This window comes from Ctenopharyngodon idella, chromosome 3 (assembly GCF_019924925.1).
Source record: "Ctenopharyngodon idella isolate HZGC_01 chromosome 3, HZGC01, whole genome shotgun sequence".
Taxonomy (NCBI): domain Eukaryota; kingdom Metazoa; phylum Chordata; class Actinopteri; order Cypriniformes; family Xenocyprididae; genus Ctenopharyngodon; species Ctenopharyngodon idella.
This window is the reverse complement of record NC_067222.1, coordinates 15,722,167-15,734,201: the sequence shown is the minus strand read 5'-3', so window position 1 is coordinate 15,734,201 and position 12,035 is coordinate 15,722,167. Positions and strand designations below refer to the sequence as shown.

At 35.7% G+C, this 12,035-nt stretch overlaps 1 protein-coding gene across 1 annotated transcript; it reads left to right on the top strand.

Annotated features, from left to right (window-relative positions):
• Window positions 1-7,473: 7,473 nt before the first annotated feature.
• Window positions 7,474-9,080, top strand: LOC127508195 (ecto-ADP-ribosyltransferase 5-like). The gene is made up of 3 exons (XM_051885950.1): window positions 7,474-7,620; window positions 7,707-7,811; window positions 7,886-9,080. The coding sequence occupies exons 2-3, from the start codon at window positions 7,761-7,763 to the stop codon at window positions 8,636-8,638; spliced, it is 804 nt and encodes a 267-aa protein (XP_051741910.1). The 5' UTR covers window positions 7,474-7,620; window positions 7,707-7,760; the 3' UTR covers window positions 8,639-9,080.
• The last annotated feature ends 2,955 nt before the right edge of the window (window positions 9,081-12,035 follow it).

Here is a 12,035-nt window from a genome sequence, read left to right as displayed (position 1 = left end):
TGACCAGATGATCCTCACATTCAAAGGAAGAGATGCAAAATACTACATCTCTGCATCAACTTTCTTTGTCTTTGTCTTTAACCCCCAGCAACAAAAGACCTTGATTATCTGGTTCAGGTCTGTTTGACTAAACATTGAGTATGGTGGACCTCCAGAAGCAGGATTGAACAACCCCATCTTAATTTACATGTAAATACTACAACTTGTGTAGACTAGAGGAGTCTAAACTTCAGCCTGAGACTGTGGTATTGTGCTTAGCTTAGCAAAATATGTGACAATTCTTGTCTTTCACATATATGCAGCACCACAAATGTGTTTCATCTGTCACTCCCACGGAGAACCCGATTCTACTTCATACTCTCTGAAACCATCATAAAAACAACTAAAATGTTTGAACCTCAACAGTTAGATCTAGTTATCTAGATACCTATACCCATATTTGTATACATACCCATATTTTAATGTAATTTCATTATAGCCATTGTTACCTGGGGCCAAGTTTTTGTTCTTCAATATTTTGTTAGATAATGTAGAGGTAAATTAATGAAGTAATTACGATTTTGGTACAAAGTTTTTCTATGAATTTGAGGATGTGAACAACTCATAGTAGTATTAAAGTTGTCATCATAATTTTAACCTGGTTTTATTATTTTATTTATAATTAATTAATCCTCAAATTTGCCTGCCCGTTCAGTCTGAATGGTTAATGGTAAAACAAACTTGCTGTCCTCGAAGGAGGCTCGAACCCGAGGCTCGACTTGAGCTCTAAGTTAAGATTAAATGCTCCTGTACTTTTTATAATGTATTGAAAGAATATTTGTAATGTACACAACAATATATAGTGCATTAAAGTTTTCTAGATTTCAAAGTGTGTGTACATGTGTATATACAAAAAAAACAAAAAAAAAACAGCTTTATGATAAACTAGTAGTGTAATGCTAATGTATTTGTAATGATCTGAAATTGTATTGGAAATGTACATAAAGCACATTAAAACGATGCTTCAAATATACTCTTACTGTAATTCAAGAAGTATTAAAAGTACATTTTAAATGTATTTAAAGAAATACACTTAAATTGCACTAAATGTACTTAAAATGGGTCCATTTTAACACAATTTCCATGTATTTAATATATTGCAAACAGCTTAAAATTGAACTTAAGTGCATCTTGAAATACACTTATTATACTTAAAGTTGTTTCAAAATAATACATTTAATATGCACTTATATAGTTTCATTTTAATATATTAAGTGTGTCCAAAAAAGTACAATTTAAATATATTTCCTTTTCAACTGGGGTGGTAGTTGGTTTGAGTGGTTTCTCTCCAAAGATAAATCAATCACACTGTAGTTTTATCAATAAATGAATGCATGCACAGCAAAATCCCCAGTGTTAAATGAACACCCCTCAGTGTACATATGTGTCCATACTACAGGCTGTTTAAAGTAACACTGAAGCAGTGTTAAAGTTAATGAGATAATTAAGTGATGATTGACCATTAGTGGTGACACCTGATCTTAATAAGGAGAATTACTGAAGGAAAAAGATGTTAATTAATGTTTTATGGACAAAGTTGAAACAGCCAGAGAAAAATTACTAATAATAAGTAAAGGGTCAAGAACCCAATACAGAAAACGCTGATCACCATCATGGTGACTTGAAACGAAACTTTCATTAAAACATTAACATCTAAACATCTGTTAATGCTCAGTAAGAACCTTTGTTGATGTAGGAATAAACAAAACTGGTTAAAAATGATGTTTAATGACTGGAAGTCAGTTGTAGTTATTGTGTCTCTCTCTTTTTCTCTTCTTGTTGTTTCTCTTTCCTTCAATGATTCTGCTTATTAAGATCAGGTGTCTCTCCTAATGGTCAATTATCACTTAATTAATCACTAATTGTCTCATTAACTTTAATACTGCTTCAGGGTTACTTTTAACACCCTGTAGTGTGGACACATACAGTATGTACACTGAGGGGTGTTCATTTAACACTGGGGATTTTGCTGTATGAGTGATCAAATGATTCGGGAATTCTAGAGGTTTCAAGAGAAAGAAAAGTGACTTGTGCAAACCGAAAATCAGGTCTGTTACTGTAGCTCTAACCCAAAAAGCATCATTCATGTGTTACATTAACAACTTTACTCCACCTCCCAAACAGATCAAGACACATGAAGTGACGTGAAGGATAAACAGGATCTGATTCACTGGTCATTATATCAGCACACAGACACAAAAGTGATAAACACTGTTCAGAATTACACAGAATAACAGAGATGAGCGTCTGTGCTTTTATAAAACCTGAAATATGAAGAAAAAGTCAATAAAACAAATGAAAATGTATTGGACTGTATTGGATTGAGAAAACTACATTCATCATATATCCACAGTTCATGTCAAGGTTTTTGGGGCAATGAGAGCCAAACCTTTAAAGACAAGAAGAATACTCACCTTTATTAAATGAAGCCATTGTCAGTTTTGACAGTCCAGTTTATTTCTCTTTATCCACAAACCAGTTCAGATGACGAGTTTCCTTTACAGTTAGAGAATAAACAAATTAGTCATTGCGTTGATGCATGACTTAAAATAAAGCTGTGTTTTCCTTTTGTTTCAAACACACATGAAAAATATTCCACAGCATTTATGAATCTGCATTAGAGAAGAGAGTTTAAAACAGTTATTATCAAACCATAATGCAATAAAGGATGAAATGTGTTTTCCCAGAAATTATCATATATAAATCTTAGAATCACAAGCTGTTTCCCAAAAACATCAGACCTGAAAAGTGGTGTAGATCTACAAGTATGGAGACAGTGTTGACTCAATAATAATTCACACATTCTTATGTTTACTTCATAAAGAATTTATGTGCATATTGTGGTATATTTTTCCCCTATGCACCTGACTTAAGTTTTCCTAATTCAGGGGCGTCTCCTAATCGACACCCAAGCGTCTACTGGCAACACTTCAATACCTATTTCGGTCAATGTCTTGACCCTTTTAAGCTTAGTGTTCCCTAACCTAACTTGCTGTGCAGCAATAACCAGACAGACTCCATACTATGCCTTAGAATATGCTTTATTCACGGCTGGAGGACCTTGTGTCAATAAAAGAGAATCCCAGCAAGAAGAATACAACAGTTTATATAGGATAGGAGCATGGTAAAGCATTTTACAATATGATTAGTTCTTCATTTGTCAAACCCTTTTGTTACTAGTTAAAGCAAGATCTGCCCATATTAGTTCATTGATTACTCAATATGTCACAGGGCTATTATATTTAGATAGTTGTCTAGCCGTGTCCTTAAGTTTCAGTTGTCTAGCCATGTCCTTAAGTTTCATTTCCCCTTTTGTTATTCAAAAACAGACACACACTGACTTTGGCACAAGGTTTAGGAGCATTTAGGTTTCAAAAGCATATAAATATTAATCCTGCAAGAAAAAGAAATGTTAGTTATGATGAATTAAGAATTCCACCACAATGGGTTAAAATTATTGAGTTGTAACTAAAAACGTTAAACTTTTTATGCATTTTAGCCGTTCATTTTCATCACAGCTGCATTTTGAGGGCCTGAAAATGCAAACTTTTGAAAATGATTTTCAAAGTGCCAGTTTTTTAAAACGTCAGCATTATCATCTCTGTGTAAACAACAAAGACATGAAACTGTGAAAACAGTGACATCATGCAAATGTGTATTACGTGTTCAATCTATATTTGTGTAGAGTTTATTTACAAAGTGACATCACCTATACTTGCCTGGCATGATTATTACATAATTTTTAACCATTTTCACGGATCCATGTTAACGGGGATCGTTTTGACAACATTGTCATCTGTACAAAATAACTTTTTTTTAAATGTTTTTAGTGCATGGTTGTCGTGCAAATATACCATAAGTGATGATTAAGCATTAGTGATTAACAATTGCTGTGATGAACATAATGTTGTGGAGAAAAATCATCTCTTGCTTGCAAATGAAGAGGCAAAATTCCAGAAGTCAAAATAAGACTTTATTGAACAAAGCAACAAAGCCGAGATGCTTGCAGAACATCTGTTTGTTTCTGGCCAGGGTTCAATTCTTGTACACTTTTCTTATCTATTATTTCACAATAACCATGTGACTTAACTCTCTGCTAAGATTCATCCTCAGTTTCACACCTATCTTTCTAATAGTGGCAACCTGCCAAATGATGGTCGACCCTTTATCATAGGCAAGATGTAGCATTTTCCAAGGACAACCGGCTCCTTTCTAGAGGAGGGAAGCCTCACCATGACATCATTCACAGCCATCTGTAGTGTCCTGAAAATACCCCTAACTTGGCAGAATACTCAGTGGATCACATGACTTCCTCCAAAGTTCCTGACCTTGTGACAGTTCTTACAGTCATGTAATAGGCCATGAGGCCTTCAAAAGACATATGGCTGTTATATTATTCAAACTATTTCTACAATGGTTTTCTTATATGATTGATAAAACATACCAACAATAACAAGCAGAATCACTGAAGGAAAGAGAAACAACAAGAACAGAAAAAAGGAGAAGAGGAGCAGAAACACAAGAATTACAAATGACTTAGATGAAATCAACTGAAGATAAAAGAAGACATTAAGGTCCGGTTTCACAGACAGGGCTTAGCTTAAGCCAGGAGTAGGCCTTAGTTAAATTGGGATATTTAGGGCCAGATTTACTAAATGGGGCAAATTAGCGTGAGAGCGCAATTCCACAAATGCGGCGATGGGAGTGGCAAGTTACATGGCACAAATTAAAGAACACAGACGCAGTGAAATCATTTACATAATGACCAATGCAATCTAACAAGAGCAGTGCAAACTAGCGTTGGGTCACAAACAAGCAGAGCTGATGCTCTCATCAGGTGCGGGTCGACACAGGCGCAACTTGTTGCACCTGGGGAATATCTCTCAAGATCTCAGCAGAGGATTAAACAACTCCACAAACAGCATTACCAGCTTCACTTATTACTAACCAGATTGACTTTAGGTTTATGATTTATTGAAAAAAAAAGAAAAGAAAAAAAGTTTGGTTTGGTTATAGAGATCAGTGTTTGCTTTATTTGGGCATTTTGGCTCTTGACTTTTTAACATTAGATTTTGTCTGGCTGCTGTGCTGTGAAACATTTATTATGGCGAAGAAAGCCAAGAGAAGATGTGATTAGATGATGATGGTTACTTATTGATGATAACATCCAGTAATTGTCATACACTGTAAAACTCACTAAGTTCAGAATACTCAAAACATTTGAGGAAACTTATTACCTCAAAGCATTTAAGTAAACTACCTAATTTTTTAAGTTAGAACTTAAAATTTGTGTGACAAGTGTGGCGGGGCCGAGAGCTGTGGAAGCGGAGCAAGGCCAGTGTGGTGCACAGGTGTCTGTCATTAATGGATTAGTTCACTTTCAAATGAAAATTAGCCCAAGCTTTACTCACCCTCAAGCCTACCCTAGGTGTATATGACTTTCTTCTTTCTGATGAACACAATCTGAGTTATATTAATAAATATCCTGACACATCCGAGCTTTATAATGGCAGTGAGTGTGACCAACGAGTATGAAGCTCAAGAAAGTGTCTCCATCCACATCTATCCATCATAAACGTGTACTCCACATGGCTCCGGGGGGTTAATAAAGGCCTTCTGAAGCAAAGCGATGCATTTGTGTATGAAAAATATCCATATTTAAACAAGTTATGAAGTAAAATATCTAGCTTCCGTCAGACATAGGGTGTAGCGTAAGCGTTTTGAACTGCTTACACTTACACTGTTACACTTTCTTTGTGAGTTAAATACAAGTTCACGCCACTTTTTTCAATTAAGTGCAATGAACTTTCATTGAACTCTCATTGAGTTAATTTCATTGTTTGGTTTAAGTGTATAGTGGTCTGTTTTGTTGATCTCCTCTGGTATCTAAATCGCATTATATGGGTGATGTTATTAATTTTACAGTATTCATTATAGTAGTTCTTCAGTTCTTCAAGATTCAGCATATGACTCTCAACAATAGTGACAATCAATACAAAGCTTCATGTTGCAGTGCATGCTAGGTGCCACCAGCAGCTGAATTCCCTTAGTATTTTGTTGTATTCCAATTATACTGTTTTTACGTGACTTTAGTGGCTTGTTTTGTTAGAACTGATCTGTATCTGAATTTGTTGATTGTCAGTATTGTCAGCATTCATACGCTTATTCTTTATGTCTGTGTGTGTCTGAATGATTCAGTAATTCAAACCTTTTTATCTACAACATGTTTATAAAATCAGTCTTACTGTAACAACACTACTAGACCTTAACTGTAGCGTCACAGGGTTATTACAGCTGAAAACAACAACCACAACATGACTGAATCCAGAAATAAAGCATGCATATCATGAGGAAAGAGCCTCAGGGGAACAAAACGCTGCTTTATTAAAGGGATAGTTCACCAAAAATGACAATTTGATGTTTATCTGCTTACCCCCAGGGTATCCAAGATGTAGGTGACTTTGTTTCTTCAGTAGAGCACAAATGATGATTTTTAACTCCAACCGTTGCGGTCTGTCAGTCGTATAATGCATGTCAATGGGAACACCATCCATAAGAGTCAAAAAAACATGCACAGACAAATCCGAATTAAACCCTGCGGCTCGTGGTGACACATTGATGTCCTAAGACACGAAACGATCGGTTTGTGCGAAAAACCGAACAGTATTTATATCATTTTTATGATAAATGTCCAACTGCCGGATGTCCATCCGGTTGGTGAGGTCTGAAAACGCACTCTGATGACGGAAGTGATCTCTCGCGTGTATACGTCAATGAGTGCAAGCGATCACTTCCGGCATCAGAGTGCATTCAGACCTCACACACCGGATGCCATGCGTGCACTCAAGGCAGTTTGACATAGTGGCGTATTAGAGGTAAAAAATGATATAAATACTGTTCGGTTTCTCGCACAAAGCGATCGTTTCATGTCTTAGGACATCAATGTGTCGTCATGAGCCGCAGGGTTTAATTTGGATTTGTCTGTGCATGTTTTTTTGACTCTTATAGATTTTGTTCCCATTGACATGCATTATACCACTGACAGACCGCAACGGTTGGAGTTAAAAATCATCATTTGTGTTCTACTGAAGAAACAAAGTCACCTACATCTTGGATGCCCTGGGGGTAAGCAGATAAACATCAAATTTTCATTTTTGGGTGAACTATCCCTTTAAGAATATGCATGAGTGCAGTTTCATATCCTGATGCAGAGATTCTAAGAAAATCTAAACATATATCCTGGTTAATACATGGTTAAAGACATCCTGACAGTGGAATTTAAATATTTAATAACTGTACAAGATGAAAAATTGGTCATAAAATTGATTTATAAAAAAACCCTGTGTGTTATGTTCTAGTTGTAACTTCCCAGAACCAATGCGCACACACACTTTTTTTATACATAAAAAAGTAAACTTCCTCATCTGTTGGTTTAAAAACTGCTGTTGTTGATGCTTTGTCCGATCTTCTCCTCTCGTCACAGCTCCTGAAGAGCCTCACAAAAAGACAACAATAATCCCGGGTTATCAGGAGGTAACGTAAAAGAGTAACATAACAGGTACACATTGGTGAACATCACAGGTAATTTCTCCCTTCCTCTGAAAAGTTTTTGTTATTTTGCTACGTTATTTGCTATGTTATGTCTCAGATTTCTTATTGTTTTTCAGCATCAGCGCTTCACTAGACTTACTGGATCATCTGAGGGATTCGACTGAATCAAGATGCTGCTGTTCGTTGAAGCTCTTCTTCTCATTTCAGCTGCTCTAGCACAGGTAAAGTTGTGAACTAGTATGAATTACAGATTACAGACATGAACACTGATCATCGATCATTATAATTCCTGCAGGATCACAGAACTGCTGCTGCTGAAGGACAGATATTTCCACTGGATATGGCAGAGAAATCTGTTGATGACTGTTATGTTGGTTGCAAAAAGAACATGTCATGTCTGGTTGAGACAGAATTGCTAGAAAGGGAACTCAATAACTCAACTAAATTCAGAATGGTTTGGCAAGATGCTGAAAAAAATCATGAGCCTCCTGCAGATAACTTGACAGAGAATCATTCAATCGCCATTCACGTTTACACTAACTCACGTGTTGATATATATCAGGAGTTAAATGATGCTGTTTATAGTGATAAACAACAATACAAAGACAGTACATACACATGGTATTCACTTCAGTTTTTGCTGACAGAAGCGATACAGATTCTGAAGGAATCACAAAATGGATGCAAGTCAACTTATCGTGGAACAAATGATGAATATGATAAGAATGTTCTGAACAAACAGGTTCGGTTTGGCCTGTTTTCATCCTCCTCTCTTGAAATTAAACCAACAAAGCCTTATGGAAATGTATCTTGTTTTGAGATCTACACTTGTGAAGGTGCTGATGTGTCAAAATATTCTACATTTCCTGAGGAGAAAGAGGTGCTGATTCCTCCGTACGAGAAGTTTAATGTCATTGATGTCAAGACAATAATAGATTATAAAGATCTCTGGTGTGAAACTGTGTTTGTGTTGGAAAGCACTGGAGTAAGAAGTGACCTGAACTGTGCTCTACTCAACAGACCAACCGAGTCTATAAGAAAAAGTTGAATATTTTAGTAAGTAGATGCTTTGGTAGAAAGCGATTTACATTGCATTCAAGGTATAGAGGCCATGCATTTTCCAATGTCAAGGAATTTATGAGGCCCTATATGACCTTGGCACTGCTATTCTGCCCTTCTGTTTGAGCTGTAAGTAATACTTCAAAATATATGTTGAATGCTGATTTAAATGATTACATGAGTTGCATTAGTTCCACACAAATCAATAATTACCTACACATGATTTTTGCCTTCTTAATCAGAAACATGGTATTGCTGTTTAATCTTAAGTTGTGTGAAAATGTGCCTTCAGAAGTAAATTAGAGGCCAGTCAATGTCTTTATATGTTTTCAGTGTCATAAGATGATGTTGTAAAACAGTACATTTTCATTTCCTTAGCTTTGATTTAATGTCTACTAGATTATTCAATAAACTTTACTTTTTGCCACGAATTTGTTTCCTGCTTCCTGTTCTTCCTCTCTGTCTCTAACACTGTAAAATGACTACACTGTAGTGGAGCACCACCGAGTGTTCATTTCTACCAGTGATGCTTGATTCAACTTCCCACGTCTACTACCTGCCCAGACATCAACGGGGTTGTAGGTTGCCAGGTTGAGGTCACAAATGGGTTGGAATTTGTGTGATGTGTCGATTGTGTGAGTAGAATGCGTTTTATACAAGATCTGGCAACCTAAGAATAATATATTTATGTGATTATTCATATAACAAGGTTTGGGCCATACAAATTACGGGAGTTTCCCAGGAGAAATAAAACGTGCAAGGGCCAAGAAATGGGTATGAAATACGGGAGACTCCTGGGAAAAAACAGGAGTGTTTAAAGGAAATGAAAATGAAGTCTTATGTTCACTTTTACATCCAAAAACAGAACACCAAGATTGCTTACGAGACATTGTTGACGCTGCAGCTGCTCGAGCGCAGAGAAAATAGCGGACGACGTACAACTCCTTGAGGGCGGAAACTATGGTAATACAGGGCTGTCAGTCAGCCGTCGTGGGCGGGGCCATCAAAACAGCATGTCTAATGAGACTGCTTTGGTTTAATGGGAATTTAAAAAAAGGAGTGGGTGGATTTTTATCATTGTAGGGTGGTTGTGTTCACACTGCCAACACACATTTATGTCCATGTAAAAGTGGATTTTGCATAATAGGTGCTCTTTAAAATAAAGTTTAAATGGCTTATTTTGATGAGATAAAGTAAAAACATATGTTGTCATGACTTATTGATCATGTCAATTTTTACAGTGTAAAAAATCCATGTAAGTTTCTCTTGAAAAGAGCATGTGTTAAATGCCTTCAATGTAAACTAATCTAAACGAGCTGTTTATAATATATTATGTGAACATTCTGTATTATTGTGGTCTAGAGTTATTCTTCCAGAACACAAAATGTTAATAACTACAGTATACTAGACATAATAATGTTAAACATTATGAAAACCACAGAGATTTTTTTTATGAGGCTCTTAGCTGAAGTACAAATTACAGTATGAAAAAGTTATAAAAGTTTAAATTTACTGTAAATCAAATGTACGTATTACTATGACAACTGCAATTCCCAAAAACATTTTACATCCCTATGTTTCATAAACTTTGATACTTTTTTACTTGGAATAAATAAAGACTTGTTGTGTTGTTCTTGTTCTACACAGACTGTCCATTTAATGATAGGTTTGCTGACTTTACTGTTTGGACTGTTTTAATGTTGCATGGACCATCTGCTGCTGTCCTAGTGGTGTTTATTACTCTCATCCTAAACCTGTTTACACAATAAAACAAAACTGAAACTAAATAACAGGAAAGACAGAAGAAGGGAATTAAGATGTAATTAAGTGATCGCTTGCATCTTTTGTGTAACTGAATAACACATACTATCAGCAATCATCAGCAGTACGGAGATAAAAACAAAACAAAACGAAAAAACCCTCAAAAAATAGTAACGTCTGCTATAAATTATGGTAAAAATATAATTTTCAGCGACACTCGCTAATGTTTGCGAGAGAGCAACTTTTACTTTGATTTCTAACCTTTACTTTCACCTTTAAACTGCCATGAGGGTCGAGTCATGTGATCAGATATATTAACTTGACTAAATGAGACTTCAGGCTAGAAATATCTAATAAACCGAAGCTCATCAAACAAAGAGGAAATAATCATATAATATTATAGGTGTGTCTTCATAAATGACCGTGGAGAAACTACTATTCCCATGATGCACTGTTCTGCTTTATGTAGCATGGGGTGAGGTAATGAAAGAAACAGCAACATCTGTTCCGACAGGTTACATTGTACATCATTTCTTTTCTTATGTGAAAGATGCTCTGCATTTATAGTACTTTCAGCTTGAAGACAGTAAACTGACATTGTAGTTTTGCAATTACACTGATGTGTGTGAATTACTTTCAATAAAATCCCATTTGAGAGATTACGATTTCTCTCTGTTGAAACCAGAAGGAATGTTTTGATCACTAATTATATGAGTCTGAAATCAATCTTTAGATTTTGCAAATGTCTCTGGAATAAACAGAGATTCATGCTTTCAATAGCAATCACAATGTGTCATATCTGTCCATTATTCATAAATGCTATGTAGCATGTCTTTGGGTTGTTTGGCACTATGAAAACCTCACAAATCTTTAGTATGTGGAACAAACTGCAGATACTGAGAACACAGAGATAAAGAATCAATAAACTAGACAACATCAGGCTTTTCTTGAGAGGGTCACATATGAGAAACAAACAAAACTTAAAGGGATAGTTCACCCAAAAATGAAAATTTGATGTTTATCTGCTTACCCCCAGCGCATCCAAGATGTAGGTGACTTTGTTTCTTCAGTAGAACACAAATGATGATTTTTAACTCCAACCGTTGTGGTCTGTCAGTCGTATAATGCATGCCAATGGGAACACCATCTATAAGAGTCAAAAAGACATGCACAGACAAATCCAAATTAAACCCTGCGGCTCGTGGTGACACATTGATGTCCTAAGACACGAAACGATCGGTTTGTGCGAGAAACCGAACAGTATTTATACCATTTTCGCTCACCCCAACCCAGCGTACGAGGACATCATGCAAGTATGCCGAATGAAAATAATTAATTTACTAAATGCACAAAACATATTTTTCTTCTCATAAACACAAATAACGAATTAAATACTATTTTACAATATTAGAAAAATAACATTAACCAGTTTTATATTAACTTTGGGAACTTAATCACCATATTACATCTTTCGGGACATCATACCATTTTAAATTCTGTCATAAAATGCTATATTTTATGAACACATTGGCATATGATTACGAAATTATGTGTGTGTATTATGTGTGTAGAATTACTAAAATGCCTTCTGGCAGTCTGATCAATTAATGAGGAAAGACAGAGAT